This window comes from Elephas maximus, chromosome 4, assembly GCF_024166365.1.
Source record: "Elephas maximus indicus isolate mEleMax1 chromosome 4, mEleMax1 primary haplotype, whole genome shotgun sequence".
NCBI classification, from domain to species: domain Eukaryota; kingdom Metazoa; phylum Chordata; class Mammalia; order Proboscidea; family Elephantidae; genus Elephas; species Elephas maximus.
Window position 1 is genome coordinate 83870256 of NC_064822.1, and position 19915 is coordinate 83890170.

General features: G+C 36.3%; 1 protein-coding gene across 10 annotated transcripts in view; it reads right to left on the reverse strand.

Moving 5' to 3' along the window:
- DNAI7 (dynein axonemal intermediate chain 7) overlaps positions 1–19915 on the reverse strand; it is a 72298-nt gene that overhangs the window by 38894 nt on the left and 13489 nt on the right. For 8 of the 10 annotated variants that reach the window (XR_007517138.1, XR_007517137.1, XM_049882635.1 and 5 more), the window contains 3 exons: positions 14406–14507; positions 13395–13532; positions 9774–9920 (listed from right to left, as the gene is read on the reverse strand). Coding sequence is in view for 8 of the 10 variants with exons in the window: in XM_049882635.1 (XP_049738592.1) it covers positions 9774–9920; positions 13395–13532; positions 14406–14507 (387 nt within the window). In the remaining 2 variants the exon portion in view is untranslated. The remainder of the gene's footprint in view (positions 1–9773; positions 9921–13394; positions 13533–14405; positions 14508–19915) is intronic. The other 2 variants (XM_049882634.1, XM_049882636.1) reach the window with 2 other exon arrangements.

The window sequence follows — 19915 nt, forward strand, 5'->3', positions numbered from 1 at the left end:
CTATTCTATTACCTCTTTTTCAATTTTAACATAAAAATCCTAACTTTTCATTTTAAATGTACCCAAAGTCTTTATCTGTATCTTACCAAATTGTAGACTTTACTACTGCAAAAGTTAGCCTATTGCTGAACATATCAAATTTAGAAGGCAAAATATCTAGTTTATAGACTCCAGATAAATCATGTGTTTTATTAGTCTAATACTTGATAGCTGACATTCAATATACAAATTAAGGAAGCTCTTAAGAATTTTTTTTTTAAAGGCTAATATAACTAAATGCCTATTGCTCAAGAAATCACCTCTCCTAAAGGTCTTAAATAAGTCAATATGTGTTTGGTTCCTACAATATAAAAAACTTAAAAGTATTAGGGATTTTATTTATGGTTTATTTTTTAAACTCTTTTTTTTTTCCTCCTGTGATATTAACTCTTTGAAATGACCAGGATCATTTCTTATAGAACTATTCTACCTTGTGGATTTATCTGATTGTTTCCTAATGGTATTGTTTAACTAGTTTCTCTATCTCCTTTAAGTTTTGGTAAACTGGAAGTTAGGGAGTTTTATTACATTCAAATCAAATATTTTTGGCAAGAAGGCATAACTAGTTATATTGTGTTCTTCACATTGCATCCTATCAGGAGGCACCTGATATCCCGCTATTAATGACGCTGACTTATCACTTGGTTAAGTCAGTGACCCCCCACATTTACCCATTACAAAGTACAGTCTTCCCAATTAGAAAGTAATCTGTGGGCTAATACTTTGCTATTATAAAAATTATTTGTTCCCAATAACCTTTCACCTAATCATTTATGTAACCCTAGAGGATCGTATCTGAATCAATTATATTGGGGGATTGCAAAATGGTGACTTTCTAATTGAATCATTCCTTCCATATTTATTAGATGGCATTCTTTTGTAAAGAACTGTTCTTGCCCCATCCCACTGTCACCGTCCCTTTTTGGAGTATAACTTTAGACTCATGGTTGTTTATTTATTCTATGTGTTATAAGCAATTACAGTCATCATTCTTTTTGATATTCACATTATTCCAAATTTGGTTTGTGGGAACCTCTTCAGGCTAGTCTCTGTCCCTTTTGATATGACCCTGTTAGTCTTTGAGCATCTACTTGTTTTCTTGAACTAGGTAACACAGCCTCATCTTTCACCTTCTTTGCCTTAGACCTGAAATCAGCCATTTACCACAATTAGTCATTTCCTTTTTACGAAATAAAAAGAAATTTATTTTTTATTTCATATTGATATGTCTATTTCAAATTTAACATTTCAGGAGTTTTTCCTATCTTTTATATATTGTATTTCACTTTCTCTTATAATGAAAATCTTGATTACTAATAATCATAATATATTTCCTTGCTTTTTCAATATACATAGTTACAAAACTGTAATATCAATACTACTGCTAACGATAAACTTACTTGGTGAAGTTTAAGACTTCTTTGCTGTTCTTTTTGTCACTAGAACATATTCTACCAAGGCTACACAGGGGATTGTGGTCTAGACCAAAGGAGACCAAGAGACAAAATAGCCAAAAGCAATGTACAAACTTAGATTGGTTTCTGATATAAAAAACAACCTGAAACAAAATAAAAACAGCTACAAAAGACATTCATAAGATACTAGAGAAAATTTAAACACAAACCAGTTATTAGAGGATATTACAAAATTATTACTAATTTTCTTAGGTATAATCATGGTTTTTGTGGTTATTTGAGATTATCGTTGTTGTTAGGTGGTATGAGTCAGATCCGACTCACAGCCACCCTATGTACAGCAGAACGAAACACTGCCCTGTCCTGTGCCATCCTCTCAACTGTTGTATTTGAGCCCATTGTCGCAGCCACTGTGTCAATCCATCTCAGTGAGCCTCTTCCTCTTTTTTCGTGACCCTCCACTTTACCAAACATGATGTCCTTCTCCAAGGACTGGTCCCTCCTGAGAACGTGTCCAAACCGTGTGAGACGCAGTCTTGCCATCCTTGCCTCTGAGGAGCATGCTGGCTGTACTACTTCCAAGGCATCCTCGTCCGTTCTTCTGGCGGCCCGTGGCAGAGTCGGGGCTCTTCGCCAACTCCGCGATTCAAAGGTGGCAGTTCTTCTGCGCTTTTCCCCCCAGCTTTTGCACGAATATGAGGTTACTGAAAACCCAACGGCTCGGCTGAGGCGCGCCTCAGTCTTCATGGTGACATCTTTGTTTTTGAACATTTGAAAGAGGTCCATTGCAGCAGATTTGCCCAATGCAATGTGCGTTTGATTTCTTTTTTTTTTTTTTAATTTTTATTAAGCTTCAAGTGAACATTTACCATTCCAATCAGTCTGTCACATGTAGGTTTACATACATCTTACTCCCTTCTCCCACTTGCTCTCCCCCTATTGAGTCAGCCCTTTCAGTCTCTCGTTTCGTGCCAATTTTGCCATCTTCCCTCTCTATCTTCCCATCCCCCCTCCAGTCAAGAGTTGCCAACACACTCTCCCGTGTCCACCTGATTTAATTAGCTTACTCTTCATCAGCATCTCTCTCCCCCCCACTGACCAGTCCTTTTCATGGCTGATGATTTGTCTTCGGGGATGGTTCCTGTCCTGTGCCATCAGAAGTTCTGGGGAGCATTGTCTCTGGGATTCCTCTAGTCGCAATCATACCATTAGGTGTGGTCTTTTAATGAGAATTTGGGGTCTGTATCCCATTGGTCTCCTGCTCCCTCAGGAGTTGTCTGTTGTGCTCCCCGACAGGACAGACATCGATTGTGGCCGGGCACCAACTAGTTCTTCTGGTCTCAGGATAATGTAGGTCTCTGGTTCATGTGGCCCTTTCTGTCTCTTGGGTTCTTAGTTGTCGTGTGACCTTGGTGTTCTTCCTTTGCCTTTGCTCCAGGTGGGTTGAGACCAATTAATGTATTTTAGATGGCCGCTTGTTGGCATTTAGGACCCCAGGCGCCACAATTCAAAGTGGGAAGCAGAGTGTTTTCATAATAGAATTGTTTTGCCCATTGACTTAGAAGTCCCCTCAAACCAAGTTCCCCAGACCCCAGCCCCTGCTTCGCTGACCTTTGAAGCTTTCATTTTATCCCAGAAACCTCTTTACTTTTAATCCAGTCCAATTAGGCTGACCTTCCTTGTTTTGAGTGTTGTCTTTCCCTTCACCTAAAGCAGTTCTTATCTACAGGTTGATCAATAAAAAGCCCTCTCCCTCCCTCCCTCCCTCCCCCCTTTGTAACCACATAAGTATGTGTTCTTCTCCGTTTTTTCTATTTCTCAAGATCTTATAATAGTGGTCTTATACAATATTTGTCCTTTTGCAACTGACTCATTTCGCTCAGCATAATGCCTTCCAGATTCCTCCATGTTATGAAATGTTTCAGAGATTCGTCACTGTTCTTTATCGATGCATAGTATTCCATTGTGTGAATATACCACAATTTATTTACCCATTCGTCCATTGATGGACATCTTGGTTGCTTCCAGCTTTTTGCTATTGTAAACAGAGCTGCAATAAACATGGGTGTGCATATATCTGTTTGTGTGAAGGCTCTTGTATCTTTAGGGTATATTCCGAGGAGTGGGATTTCTGGGTGGTATGGTAGTTCTATTTCTAACTGTTTAAGATAACGCCAGATGGATTTCCAAAGTGGTTGTACCATTTTACAATCCCACCAGCAGTGTATGAGAGTTCCAATCTCTCCGCAGCCTCTCCAACATTTATTATTTTGTGTTTCTTGAATTAATGCCAGTCTAGTTGGTGTGAGATGGAATCTCATTGTAGTTTTAATTTGCATTTCTCTAATGGCTAATGATCGTGAGCATTTTCTCATGTATCTGTTGGCTGCCTGAATATCTTCCTTAGTGAAATGTGTGTTCATATCCTTTGCCCACTTCTTGATTGGGTTGTTTGTCTTTTTGTGGTTGAGTTTTGACAGAATCATGTAGATTTTAGAGATCAGGCGCTGGTCTGAGATGTCATAGCTGAAAATTCTTTCCCAGTCTGTAGGTGGTCTTTTTACTCTTTTGGTGAAGTCTTTAGATGAGCATAGGTGTTTGATTTTTAGGAGCTCCCAGGTATCTGGTTTGTCTTCATCATTTTTGGTAATGTTTTGTATTCTGTTTATGCCCTGTATTAGGGCTCCTAGGGTTGTCCCTATTTTTTCTTCCATGATTTTTATCGTTTTAGTCTTTATGTTTAGGTCTTTGATCCACTTGGAGTTAGTTTTTGTGCATGGTGTGAGGTATGGGTCCTGTTTCATTCTTTTGCAAATGGATATCCAGGTATGCCAGCACCATTTGTTAAAAAGACTATTATTTCCCCAATTGACTGACACTGGTCTTTTGTCAAATATCAGCTGCTCATACGTGGATAGATTTATATCTGGATTCTCAATTCTGTTCCATTGGTCTATGTGCCTGTTGTTGTACCAGTACCAGGCTGTTTTGACTACTGTAGCTATATAATAGGTTCTGAAATCAGGTAGGGTGAGGCCTCCAACTTTCTTCTTCTTTTTCAGTAATGTTTTGCTTATCTGGGGGTTCTTTCCTTTCCATATGAAATTAGTGATTTGTTTCTCTATCCCCTTAAAGTATGACATTGGTATTTGGATTGGAAGTGCGTTATATGTATAAATGGCTTTTGGTAGAATAGACATTTTTACTATGTTAAGTCTTCCTATCCATGAGCAGGGTATGTTTTTCCACTTAAGTATGTCCTTTTGAATTTCTTGTAGCAGAGTTTTATAGTTTTCTTTGTATAGGTCTTTTACATCCTTGGTAAGATTTATTCCTAAGTATTTTACCTTCTTGGGGGCTACTGTGAATGGTATTGATTTGGTTATTTCCTCTTCGGTGTTCTTTTTGTTGATGTAGAGGAATCCAAGTGATTTTTGTATGTTTATTTTATATCCTGAGACTCTGCCAAACTCTTCTATTAGTTTCAGTAGTTTTCTGGAGGATTCCTTAGGGTTTTCCATGTATACGATCATGTCATCTGCAAATAGTGATAGCTTTACTTCCTCCTTACCAATCTGGATACCCTTTATTTCTTTGTCTAGCCTAATTGCCCTGGCTAGGACTTCTAGCACAATGTTGAATAAGAGCGGTGATAAAGGGCATCCTTGTCTGGTTCCCGTTCTCAAGGGAAATGCTTTCAGGTTCTCTCCATTTAGAGTGATATTGGCCGTTGGCTTTGCATATATGCCCTTTATTATGTTGAGGAATTTTCCTTCAATTCCTATTTTGGTTAGAGTTTTTATCATAAATGGGTGTTGAACTTTGTCAAATGCCTTTTCTGCATCTATTGATAAGATCATGTGGTTTTTATCTTTTGTTTTATTTATGTGATGGATTACATTAATAGTTTTTCTGATATTAAACCAGCCTTGCATACCTGGTATAAATCCCACTTGATCAGGGTGTATTATTTTTTTGATGTGTTGTTGGATTCCGTTGGCTAGAATTTTGTTGAGGATTTTTGCATCTATGTTCATGAGGGATATAGGTCTATAATTTTCTTTTTTTGTAATGTCTTTACCTGGTTTTGGTATCAGGGAGATGGTAGCTTCATAGAATGAGTTGGGTAGTATTCCGTCTTTTTCTATACTTTGAAATACCTTCAATAGTAATGGTGTTAAGTCTTCTCTGAAGGTTTGGTAGAACTCTGCAGTGAAGCCATCTGGGTCAGGACTTTTTTTTGTTGGAAGTTTTTTGATTACCGTTTCAATCTCTTTTTTTGTTATGGGTCTATTTAGTTGTTCTACTTCTGAATGTGTTAGTTTAGGCAGGTAGTATTGTTCCAAGAATTTATCCATTTCTTCTAGGTTTTGAAATTTGTTAGAGTACAATTTTATGTAGTAATCTGATATGATTCTTTTGATTTCATTTGGTTCTGTTGTGATGTGGTTCTTCTCGTTTCTTATTCGGGTTATTTGTTTCCTTTCCTGTTTTTCTTTAGTTAGTCTAGCCAGTGGTTTATCAATTTTGTTAATTTTTTCAAAGAACCAGCTTTTGGCTTTGTTAATTCTTTCAATTGTTTTTCTGTTCTCCAATTCATTTTTTTTTAATTCATTTAGTTCAGCTCTAATTTTTATTATTTGTTTTCTTCTGGTGCCTGATGGGTTCTTTTGTTGCTCACTTTCTATTTGTTCAAGTTGTCGGGACAGTTCTCTGATTTTGGCTCTTTCTTCTTTTTGTATGTGTGCATTTATCGATATAAATTGGCCTCTGAGCACTGCTTTTGCTGTGTCCCAGAGGTTTTGATAGGAAGTATTTTCATTCTCGTTGCTTTCTAAGAGTTTCCTTATTCCCTCCTTGATGTCTTCTATAACCCAGTCTTTTTTCAGGAGGGTATTGTTCAGTTTCCAAGTATTTGATTTCTTTTCCCTAGTTTTTCTGTTATTGATTTCTAGCTTCATTGCCTTGTGGTCTGAGAAGATGCTTTGTAATATTTCGATGTTTTGGATTCTGCAAAGATTTGTTTTATGACCTAATATGTGGTCTATTCTAGAGAATGTTCCATGTGCACTAGAAACAAAAGTATATTTTGCAGCAGTTGGGTGGAGAGTTCTGTATAAGTCAATGAGGTCAAGTTGGTTGATTGTTGTAAGTAGGTCTTCCGTGTCTCTATTGAGCTTCTTACTGGATGTCCTGTCCTTCTCCAAAAGTGGTGTGTTGAAGTCTCCTACTATATATGTGGAGGTGTCTATCTCACTTTTCAATTCTGTTAAAATTTGATTTATGTATCTTGCAGCCCTGTCATTAGGTGCGTAAATATTTAATATGGTTATGTCTTCCTGATCAATTGTCCCTTTTATCATTATATAGTGTCCTTCTTTATCCTTTGTGGCAGATTTAAGTCTAAAGTCTATTTTGTCAGAAATTAATATTGCTACTCCTCTTCTTTTTTGCTTATTGTTTGCTTGATATATTTTTTTCCATCCTTTGAGTTTTAGTTTGTTTATGTCTCTAAGTCTAAGGTGTGTCTCTTGTAGGCAGCATATAGATGGATCGTGTTTTTTTATCCAGTCCGTGACTCTCTGTCTCTTTATTGGTGCATTTAGTCCATTTACATTCAGCGTAATTATAGATAAGTAAGTTTTTAGTGCTGTCATTTTGATGCCTTTTCATGTGTGTTGTTGGCCATTTCATTTTTCCACATGCTTTTTTGTGCTGAGACGTTTTTCTTAGTAAATTGTGAGATCCTCATTTTCATAATGTTTAACTTTGTGTTTATTGAGTCGTTACGTTTTTCTTGAGTTATGGAATTGATATTCCTTTTTGTGGTTACCTTTTTATTTACCCCTATTTTTCTAAGTAAAAACCTAACTTGTATCCTTCTATATCGCCTTGTATCACTCTCCATCTGGGAGTTCAATGCCTCCTATATTTAGTCCCTCTTTTTGATTATTGTGATCGTTTATCTATTGATTTCCATGATTTCCTGTTGTGTGTATTATTTTGTTTATTTATTTATTTTTTAGAATTAGTCTTAATTTGTTTGTTTTTGTGATTTCCCTATTTGAGTTGCGTTGATATCAGGACGTTCTGTTTTGTGACCTTGTATTGTGCTGGTACCTGATATTATTGGTCATCCGGCCAAACAATCTCCTTTAGCATTTCTTGCAGTCTTGGTTTAGTTTTTGCAAATTCTCTAAACTTGTGTTTATCTGTAAATATCTTAATTTCTCCTTCATATTTCAGAGAGAGTTTTGCTGGATATGTGATCCTTGGTTGGCAGTTTTTCTCCTTCAGTGCTCTGTATACGTCGTCCCATTCCCTTCTTGCCGGCATGGTTTCTGCTGAGTAGTCTGAACTTATTCTTATTGATTCTCCCTTGAAGGAAACCTTTCTTTTCTCCCTGGCTGCTTTTAAAATTTTCTGTTTGTCTTTGGTTTTGGCAAGTTTGATGATAATATGTCTTGGTGTTTTTCTTTTTGGATCAATCTTAAATGGGGTTCAATGAGCATCTTGGATAGATATCCTTTCGTCTTTCATGATGTCAGGGAAGTTTTGTGTCAGGATTTCTTCAACTATTTTCTCTGTGTTTTCTGTCCCCCCTCCCTGTTCTGGGACTCCAATCACTCGCAAGTTATCCTTCTTGATAGAGTCCCACGTGATTCTTAGGGTTTCTTCATTTTTTTTAATTCTTTTATCTGATTTTTTTTCAGCTATGTTGGTGTTGTTTCCCTTGTCCTCCAGAAGTCCCAGTCTACATTCTAATTGCTCGAGTCTGCTCCTCTGACTTTCTATTGCATTGTCTAATTCTGTAATTTTATTGTTAATCTTTTGGATTTCTACATGCTGTCTCTCTATGGATTCTTGTAACTTGTTAATTTTTCCACTATGTTCTTGAATAATCTTTTTGAGTTCTTCAACAGTTTTATCAGTGTGTTCCTTGGCTTTTTCTGCATTTATCCTAATTTCATTTGTGATATCTTTAAGCATTCTGTAAATTAGTTTTTTACATTCTGTATCTGATAATTCCAGGATTGTATCTTCATTTGGGAAAGATTTTGATTCTTTTGTTTGGGGGGTTGGAGAAGCTGTCATGGTCTGTTTCTTTATGTGGTTTGATATGGACTGCTGTCTCCAAGCCATCACTGGGAAACTAGATTTTCCAAGTAGTTGGCTGGTACGCTGGTTCCTGGTTCTGAAAACGGTCGCTGTCTGCCCGTATTCGTTTTCTGTCTCTAAGTCTGTGCTTGTTGTTCAGAGTTCGTAGATTGTTATGTATGTGATCGATGCCCTTGTTTTTCCGAGTCTTTGTTGCAAGAGGGATCCGCGGTAGCCTCCACCTGGTCCGCCATCTTGGCCCCGCTCCGCATTTGATTTCTTGACTACTGCTTCCATTGGTGTTGACTGTGGATCCAGGGAAAATAAAATCCTCGACAACTTCAGTCTTTTCTCCGTTTATCCTGATGTTGCTCACTGGTCCAGTTGTGAGGATTTGTGTTTTCTCTACGTTGAGGTGTAATCCATACTGAGGGCTGTGGTCTCTGATCTTCATCAATAAGTGCTTCAAGTCCTCTTCACTTTCAGCAAGCAGGCTGTGTCAGCTGCATAACCCGGGTTGTTAGTTAATGAGTCCTCCCCCAATCCTGATGCCATGCTCTTCTTCATATAGTCCAGCTTCTCGGATTATTTGCTCAGCATACAATTTGAATAATTATGATGAAATGATACAGCTTTGACACACATTAGTGCTTGAGATATTTGGGGAAGAAGTGTCATAACGTCTACAACTTTCAAATAATACTGGGGGAGAATACAGAGAGAGATAAAGTAAATAATACAAAATATTTTAAAGCTGCTGAATTAGGTGGAGGGCATATGGGGATTCTTTCAATTTTTCTTTGTTTGATTACAGTATTTTCCAACTAAAAAAAAGCTGAGGAAAATATAGGCTATATTTATATTTATGATCTACATTTGTAATATAGATTATAATCTTGTGTTAATTGATTTATCCAGTGTGAATATCAGATATATGATATTTTGTGAGTTTATTTTCATAGTAAAGCTAGTAAACTTTGATAAGTAGAAGGAAAAACTGGACTTTAGCTAAATCTACAGTGTCTTATTTATTTAAAAAATAAAATATTGGCAGCTGTTAAATCTGCATAGGTATATGTGCTTTATATTATTCTATTAACTTTTCCATAACTTTAATCCTTAAAAAAAAAAGAAAAATAATACTGGATTATTTTATTATGTGCCTTAAATTTTAACTCTTATAGAAGTTAAAATAACATATAAGCAAAATATCACACTTACTCTGAGGAGTATTTCTGTGGCTACATTAAACTTAAAATGAAGGAGCTCCTGTAGCTCTTGAATTGATTCTTGGTACTGGTTCACATTTTTATCTTGCAAATCATATGATGGAGTTTCCAATAAAACTAATTTCAATTTCTCAATTAACTATAAAATGGAAAAATACTTACATTAATACTCTGACAAAGAGTCAAAGAAAAAGTGAAAAGGGGAAAGTTCTATCACTCTTGAATTTAGAAACACATCTTATACTCAGCATAACACACAGAAATCCTTTCCTGTATTTAGATCACAGAAAAACAAAGTATTTCCTCCAAAAATTTGCATGAAACAATTTTCAACTATATGTTAAAAAAAGCTGTAATTACGCTATGTTATCATTAGCAAGTTGATAGGCTAGTCATACTTTGTCATTACCTAAGACTTGGAGCTACAGCAAAAACAAGATGAAGCTAGGGCAAATAAGAAATGCTAAAAGAGAAGGAAGAAAGGAGGAAGAGGAGAACTACTAACATTTATTTACTGAAGGCTTACTTACTACATGCTTTATGTGTTCTAAGCCATTGAATCCTGATGATAATACTGTGAGGCAGATACTGTTTCTGTGCTCATTTTATAGATGAGGCAACTGAGGCACAGCATGGATCAAGGAACAGCTAGTAAGCAGCAGAACTGAATGCTGAACACGCACACAGGCAATTACACAGAAAATTTCTAAATTAAGAGAGGCAGCATAGTGGTGTAAGGTAGTATGGACTCAAGCAAGGACACTGGGTTTGAATCCTAGTCATCTTTTACTAGCACTGTGACATGGGCAAGTTACTCAACATCTGTGTTCCTCAGCTTTCTCATTTGTAAAACGGGATAATGGTGCCTACTTCATAGGATTATTAAGAAAATTCAGCAAGTTAATATTTCCAAAGCCTGGCAGATAGTTAGTACTATAAAAAAGTTTGTTAAATAAATAAGTTCCATAATTTGGAACTGGACGCTTACCAAGAGGTGATTTCCTTGTTACTGCTATCCAATTTTTTTTGTTTGTTTGTTTCTCTGGTAGCTTCCTGCCTTAGTTTCCTATTGCTGTGACTACTGTCCGATTCTGTCTCTTATTTTGCTTTACTTATCCTATTCCCATCTTTCCTAGCAATTTAATATTTCTGCTTATGTACCCCACAATCTTGTAATAGTAAGATGTGGCTCTAGCTCATCACTGGCAAGCTCCAGGACTACTTCCTGCTGCCTCCCTGAGACCTGCAACGCACCATGCTCCTGGCCCAGCATCACACTAAGGGCAGCCTCCCTGAAGGAAAGATGCACGGTGGAGAGAGGACTATATAATCAATCTGTAGGTGTGTAGGGAGGCTCTTTGGGGCCCTTGTGGTCCAGATTAAATGAGCTAATGTATGTTCTAAATTTAACAAGAGTGCCTGGTACTTAGTGAGTATTTAGTAAATATCAACTACAATCTTCTCCTTCTTTAAGAATTACAAAGTTAAAGTCCCATCTCCATTACTTGTACCTCTAAATTTTGATTCTCAAGTTTGGAATCTGAAGTTACCCTATCTGACAGCAACATGGGAGCCCATACAGCACAGTGGTTAAGTGCTACGGCTGCTAACCAAAAGGTCAGCAGTTCAAATCCACAAGTGCTTCTTGAAAAACCTATGGGGCAGTTCTACTCTGTCCTATAGGGTCATTACCAGTCAGAATTGACTTGATGGCAACAGGTTTGGGTTTTTGGATAGTAACATGGAGAAGTTAATTTCAGCAGCTGTGACAAGAAGCCAAAAGCATTAGGGGGTAGTAACAGGAACAAAAGGAGTGAATTCCATTCAGTTCTATTACTACGTAGGGGTGTTTAGGTGTGGATTTCTTCTTACTTATTGTACTTGGGATTGTTGGGCTCTTGAATCTGAGGATTAGTATCTTTTATCAATTCTGGAAAATTATTAGCCATTATCTCTTTAAATATTGTCTCTCCTTCATTCTTTTATATCTCCTTCTGTTTTCCTTTTCAATATATTTTTAGCTCTTCTTATTCTATCATACATGTCTATTTACCACTCTTTCATATTTTCCATCTCTTTGTCTCGCTGTGCTGTATTCTGGTAAATCCTTCCAGTACAACTTCTGAGTCACCTTTTATCTCTTCAGCTGCATTTTATCTATTTAACCTGGCCACTAGTTCCAGTTACTAAATTTTTTCAATTCTCTTTTTTCTCTTGTTCCTCAGACATGCTTTCAAATATATTTTAAAAAATTTAGAACTCAATAATTCTAACATTTGTAGTATTCTTCAGTTCTGATTCTGGCTTTTGATGTTTCTGATGGCTCATTCATTCTGGATTGTTTTCTCAAGGGTGTTCTTTTTTTTTTTTCTTTCTTTCTTTGTTATGAGCTCATATTTCTAGGTGCTTTAATCATGGGAATGCTTTGAGACCTGTGGTTAAGGTATATTATTCCCAGGAGACTTTGTATTTGTTTCTATCAGGAGTCTGAGAACACCACCAAACCACAAGTACTTTAAATTTTAGATTTGGGTCTTTCAGGATCATACAGATAGTGTGGCTTTCAGTCTCAAACTTGTAAGAAAACCAGCCTGTGGTTAAGAATTCTAATGGAGACATTTTTGTGTCTCCTCCACCAAACTAAATATGCGCGAGACAAGTTTTCTTATCATCTTTCTTTGTGTAGTAGGATTTTTCCATATTATTCACAGCACCATTTGAGGTTTCCAGGTATACAGGGGTCTCTGATAGCAGATACCCTCTGGGAAGCCACTGCTCAGGACTTGCTTACTTATCTGAATTTTTTATGCCTTCTGAGATTTTCCCTTATATTCTTGTGAGCTAGGCAATGCATTTAAAAGTCCTTACATTTTTTCCCCAGCATTTTAAAATGCATTGTAAAATGGAAGATTCTCAGGCTAACCTATCTACCCTATTTGCATAAGTTACCCAAAAAAACCAAACCCGTTGCCATCGAGTCAATTCTGACTCATAGTGGCCCTATAGGACAGAATAGAACTGCCCCATTGAGTTTGCAAGGAGTGCCTGGTGGATTTGAGCTACTGACCTTTTGGTTAGCAGCTGAAACATTTAACCACTATACCATCAGGGTTTCCTTGAAGAAGTTGGGATATTCTTACTCATCTTTGACCCAGCGTCTAAAACAGCAGGAGCCTGGTACACAGTAAACATTAAAAAAACATCTTTCCTGAATTACTGAATAGTCAATAAATTCAGCTGAGGGTAAAATCACCCACTGTTTTTTTCCCCAAAATTATCTATATAAATGTATACTACTTGCTTTTTTTTTTTTGCTTGAATTACGAGTTGGAATCGACTCAACAACAGTGGGTTTGATTTGGTTTTGGATTTATAGTCAGTATTGTGCATTATATTATACAGACCTTATGTAAGGGGCAAGGGGATTTTAGGAGTTGTAAAATAAGCATGAAAATGAAAAGATTACCAAATACATCTTTATACAGCCAAGGGGCCAAAATTAGTAGTGTTATTAATTGGCAAATAATAAAATAATTTTTTCTATTTTCGGAGTCACTATCATGATTTATAATTTAAATAAGTTAAAATTATAGGATAATATTTATACACTTACATTTAGCACTAGTTTACTCTTCTCAATCACTTCCTCAAAAGTCTCATTTGTTTCCTCTTTCCACAAACTAATGAAAGTATTCATTTCTTGGGGGACTAAGGGGTCAGGACTCCCATCACATCGAATGTAGTGATTCCACTGTGGAATAAAAATGTTTCACAGTTCACACTGATGAAAATTCAGTCAAAGAATAAAGAGACTTCCTTTTTGAAGTATGAGGTCTTATAAACCCTGTTTTCCCAATTTAGACAAAAACTTACTATAATTTTCAATAGTACTTGAGATATCACTAAAATAAACAAATTCCTCTTTATCAAAACAATTTCTAATCCTCAATAATTCAGATAAATAGAGTTTCTATATATTTTTGTATTTTATTTTTAGAACAGTATTTAAGAGTTGGTTTTGTTTTGTTTTACTTTCTAATCATAGTTCCTATACTTGCAAAAGCCAACACTTGACTAAATTTCTATTTCCTCAATTATTACCAATTGCTAAGCATACTGGCATTTTAGCATGAGTCTTTCCATTCATTTTGTAGTTTGTGCACAGTGTTACATATTTAAAATTATATTATTCTTATAATTTTCACTAAAATTTATACCATAATCTTCTTTCACCATATTATTACAGGTTTTCATTGTTCTCTAGATAAAAATCTATATTGTTTCCAAAGGTAAGTTGTTTTGAGTAACACTAGGATTGCCTAAAGCACAAAGCTTTTTTATTTTAATTTAGGATAATTTCCTCAGTATAGATTCCTAACAATTGAATCAGTCAAAGTGTATGACAATTTTAAGAATCTTGATAAGTACTGACAAATAGCTTTCTACAAAGCTTTATAAATTTACTTTGCACGAGCAATATGAGAATATTTATGTCAGATGAGACATTCTTTATAGACACATTTAAAATTTCTTGGGAACAAAATAGATCTCAGACTACAACTCCCTCTTGTGGTACCTAACTATTTAGCTCAAGAAAAAATATATATATATAAATCAATCTTACCCGAGAAAGCAATCTATTTTCTCGTTTTAATTTCTCTGCTTCAGGATAACACCCCTCTAATAAATTAAGTTCTTCGAGTTCTTCTTTTCTCCTTTCTAGATCCTGTTACATGGCGATACATAGATTAAACTGCTCTTTAATTTTAGCTTTATATTTCACAAGTAGCATCTAAAATTTACCTGGCTAAATATATATAATAGAATACTAAAATTAGTTTGACTGTAACTGATAGTTCTAAAAGGATTCATCTAAAACAGTGTTTTACCATGGAACAGTCTCCAGAATAGACCACATATTAGGCCACAAAGCAAGCCTTAACAGAATCTAAAACATAGAAATATTACAAAGGATCTTTTTTGACCATAAAGCCATAAAAGTAGAAATCAATAACAGTAATAAGTAAGGGGAAAAAATCAAGTACACAGAGACTGAACAACACCTTGTTCAAAAACTACTGGGTTATACAAGAAATCAAGGATGGAATAAAGAAATTCACAGAGTCAAATGAGAATGAAAACACATCCTACCAGAAACCTTGGGACATAGCAAAAGAAGTGCTCAGAGGTCAATTTATAGCAATAAATGCACACACCCAAAAAGAAGAAAGGGCCCAAATCAAAACATTAACACTATAACTCGAACAAATAGGAAGAGAGCAGCAAAAGAAGCCCACGGGCACCAGAAGAAAAGAAACAATAAAATTTAGAGCAGAAATAAATGAAATAGAGAATAGAAAAACAATCTAAAGAATTAAAAAGACCAAAAACGGGTTCTTTGAAAAAAAAAAAAAAATTGATAAACCATTGGCCAAACTGACAAAAGAAAAACAAGAGAGTAAGAAAATAACCTGAAAAAGAAATGAGATGGGCGGTATCACAATAGACTCAAATGAAATTAAAGGAATCATAACAGAATACTATGAAAAATAGTACTCCAACAAATTTGAAAACCTAGAGGAAATGGATGAATTTCTAGAAACACACTACCTACCTAAACTAACACAAACAGAGGTAAAAAAAACCCAGCCCAGTACTGGTTTTTTTTTTTTTTTACCTCTCAACTAAATAGACCTATAAGAAGAGATTGAAGAGGCAATTTTAAAACTCCCAACAAAAAAAGCCCAGCCCTGACAGCTTCACTGCAGAATTCTACCAAACTTTCAGAGAAGAGTTAACACTACTACTACTAAAGGTATATCAGGTCATAGAAAAGGATGGAATACTCCAAAACTCATTTTATGAAGCCAGCATAATCCTGATAACAAAATCAGGTAAAGACATCACAAAAAAAGAACATTACAGACCTATATCCCTCATGAACTTAGATGCAAAAATCCTCCACAGAATTCTAGCCAATAGAATTCAACAACATATCAAAAAAAATAATTCACCATGACCAAGTGGGATTCATACCTGGTATGCAGGGATGGTTCAACATCAGAAAAACAATCAATGTAACCCATCACATAAATAAAAGATAAGAACCACATAATCTTATACATTGATACAGAAAAGGCATTTGAAAAAGTCCAACACCCATTCATGATAAAAACTCTAAGCAAAATAGGAATAGAAGGAAAATTCCTTATCATAATAAACAGCATTTATACAAAGCCAACAGCCAACATCATCCAAATGAAGAGAATCTGAAAGCATTCCCCTTGAGAACAGGAACCAGATAACAATGCCCTTTATCACCACTCTTATTCAACATTGTGCTGGAGGTCCTAGATAAGCAATTAGGCTAGAAAAAGAAATAAAGGGCATCCAAGTTGGTAAGGAAGAAGTAAAAAAAAAAAAAAAAAAAGTATCCCTATTTGCAGATGATATGATCTTATACACAGAAAACCCCAAGGAATCCAGAAGAAAACTACTGGAACTAATAAAAGAGTTCAGCAAAGTCTCAGGATACAAGATAAATATACAAAAATCAGTTGGATTCCTCCACACCAACAAAGAGAACCCCGAAGAGGAAATCCTCTACATCAATAAAGAGAAGTTTGAAGAGGAAATCATCAAATCAATACCATTTACACTAGCCCCCAAGAAGATAAAATACTTAAGAATAAATCTAACCAGAAATGTAAAAGACGTACACAAAGAAAACTACAAGACGCTACTGTCAGAAACCAAGAGACTTACACAAGTGGAAAAACATACCTTGCTCATGGATAGGAAGACTCAACATTGTGAAAATGTCAGTTCTACCCAAAGCAATCTACAGATACAATGCAATACCAATCCAAATTCCAAAGGCATCTTTTAATGAGATGGAGAAACCAATCACCAACTTCATATGGAAAGGGAAGAGGCCATGGATAAGTAAAGCATTACTGAAGAAGAACAACGTGGGAGGCCTGACACTGCCTGATTTTAGGACCTATTATACCACCATGGTAATCAAAACAGGCTGGTACTCGTACAACAACAGATACATAGACCAATAGAATAGATTTGAGAATCCAGATGTAAATTCATCCACCTATGAGCCGCTGATATTTGACAAAGGCCCAAAGTCCATTAAATGGGGAAAAGACAGTCTCTTTAACAAATAGTGTTGACATAACTGGATACCCATCTGCAGAAAAATGAAACAAGACCCATACCTCACACCATGTACAAAAACTAACTCAAAATGGATTAAAACTTAAATATAAAATCTAAAATGATAAAGATCATGGAAAAAAAAATAGGGACAATGCTAGGAGCCCTAACACATGGCATAAACAGAATAAAAACATAAATAACAATGCACAAACACTAAAAGATATACTAGATAACTGGGAGCTCCTAAAAATTGAACACACAGGCTCATCAAAAGACTTCACCAGAGTGAGCCAATTAAATTAGGTGGACACTGGAGAGTGTGTTGGCAACTCTTGACTGGAGGGGGGATGGGAAGATAGAGAGAGAGGGAAGATGGCAAAATTGGCACGAAACGAGAGACTGAAAGGGCTGACTCAATAGGGGGAGAGCAAGTGGGAGAAGGGAGTATGATGTATGTAAACCTACATGTGACAGACTGATTCGAATGGTAAATGTTCACTTGAAGCTTAATAAAAATTAATTAAAAAAAAAAAAAGACTTCACCAAAGGAGTAAAAAGACAACCTACAGACTGGGAAAAAATTTTTGGCTATGACACACCCAATCAAGGTCTAATCTCTAAAATCTGCAAAATACTGTAAAACCTCAGTAACAAAAAGGCAAACAACTGAATTAAAACATGAACAGGCACTTTACCAAAGAAGACATTCAGGCAGCTAACAGACACATGAGGAAATGCTCACAATCATTAGCCATTTGAGAAACGCAAATCATAACTACAATGAGATATCGTCTCACCCCAACAAGGCTAGCATTAATCCAAGGAACACAAAATAATAAATGTTGGAGAGGTTGTGGAAAGACTGAAACATTTATACACTGTTGGTGGGAATATAAAATGGCACAATCACTTTGGAAGTCAATTTGGTACTTCCTTAAAAAGCTAGAAATAGAAGTACCATATGATCCAGCAATCCCACTCCTTGGAATATATCCTAGAGAAATAAGAGCCATCACATGTTCATTGCAGCACTGTTCACAATACCAAAAAGATGGAAACAACCTCGGTGCCCATCAACAGATGAATGGATAAACAAATTATGGTATATTCACACAATGGAATACTACACATCGATAAAGAACAATGACGAATCCACAAAACATCTCACGACATGGATAAATCTGGAAGACATTATGCTGAAAGAAATTAGTCAGGTGCAAAAGGACAAATATTGTATGAGACCACTTTACAAGAACTCAAGAAAAGGTTTAAACAGAGAAAAAAAGACATTTTTTGATGGCTGGGAGGGTGGGAGGGAGGGAGAAGGGAATTTACTAACTAGATAGTAAACAAGAATTATCTTAGGTGAAGGGAAGGACAACACACAATACAGGGGAAATCAGCACAACTGGACTAAACCAAAAGCTAAGAAGTTTTCTGAACACAACCAATCACTTTGAGGGACAGAGTAGCAAGGGCAGGGGTCTGGGGACCATGGTTTCAGGGGTCATCTAGGTCAATTGGCATAATAAAGTTTATTAGGAAACTGTTCTCCATCCCACTTTGGTGAGTGGCATCTGGGGTCTGAAAAGCTTGCAAGTGGCCATCTAAGATGCATCAATTGGTCTCAACCTACCTGGACCAAAGGAGAATGAAGAACACCAAAGACACAGGGAAATATTAGCCCAAGAAACAAAAAAAAGGGCCACATAACCAAAGACTCCATCAGCCTGAGACTAGAAGAATTAGATGGTGCCCAGCTACCATCAGTGACTCCCCCTGATAGAGAACACAACAGACAGTCCCTGACAGAGCAGGAGAAAAGTGTGGTGCAGAACTCAAATTCACTTTAAAAAAATCAGACTTAATAGTCTGACTGAGACTAGGGGAACCCCAGAAGACATGGCCCTCAGACTCTCTACTAACCCAGAACTAAGACAATTCCCAAAGCCAACTGTTCAGACAAAGATTAGACTGGACTATAAAACATAAAATAATACTCATGAGGAGTGTGCTTCTTAGTTCAAGTACATACACGAGACTAAATGGGCAGCTCCTGTCAAGGCAGGATGGGAGGGCACAAAGGGATAGGAGCTGGTTGAATGGATACTGGAAACCCAGGGTGGGAAGGGAAGTGTGCTGTCACATTGTGGGGATTCCAACTAGAGTCACATAACAATGTGTGTATAAGTTTTTGTATGAGAAATTAACTTCATCTATAAACTTTCACCTAAAGCACAATAAAAAAATTAATAAATAAAAAAGATAAAACAGTGCTTTACAAAGTGTAATCCACAGACTGCTGGTGGGTCCTTAAGACTCTTTTGGAATTTGCGAAATCAAAACTATTTTCACAATAATATTAATACACTGTTTGCCTTTTTCACAGTGTACACATTTGTACTGATGGTGCAAAAGAAGTAAAACTGTTGGCACCTTAGCACAAATCAAGGCAGTGGTCAACTGTACGAGCAGTTGTATTCTTCTGAGGGCAGGATTGGGGGCAGGGGGTGAGAAGTAGGAGTCTGGGGGGTTGGAGAGTTGGGTGAGGTGGGAAGTAAGAATGACCTTGATGAAGAAGTGAAAATTACTAGTTTTATTATATCTAGACCCTTAAGTGCATGTCTTTTTAATATTCTATCTGATAAAATGGCAAGTCTGCATAAAGCACCTGTGCTACATAAAAAACATAGCAAAGGACAATTTCGTCTCGAGGAAAAAAACACTTAGGCAGTTGTTTGGGTTGTGAGCTGAACTAGCTACTTTGTACATGTAACATCATTTATACTTGAAAGAATGACTGACTTGCAAAAGGTGGTTACTTTTATACTTCAGTATCTTAGCAGATACTCTCTTGAAAGCAGGTGAATTGAGCCTGTCACTTCAAGGACACAGTGCAAAGTATTTGCTGTCAATGATAAAATCCAAACTCTGAAGCAAAATGCAGAATTTTTTAAAAGCTTG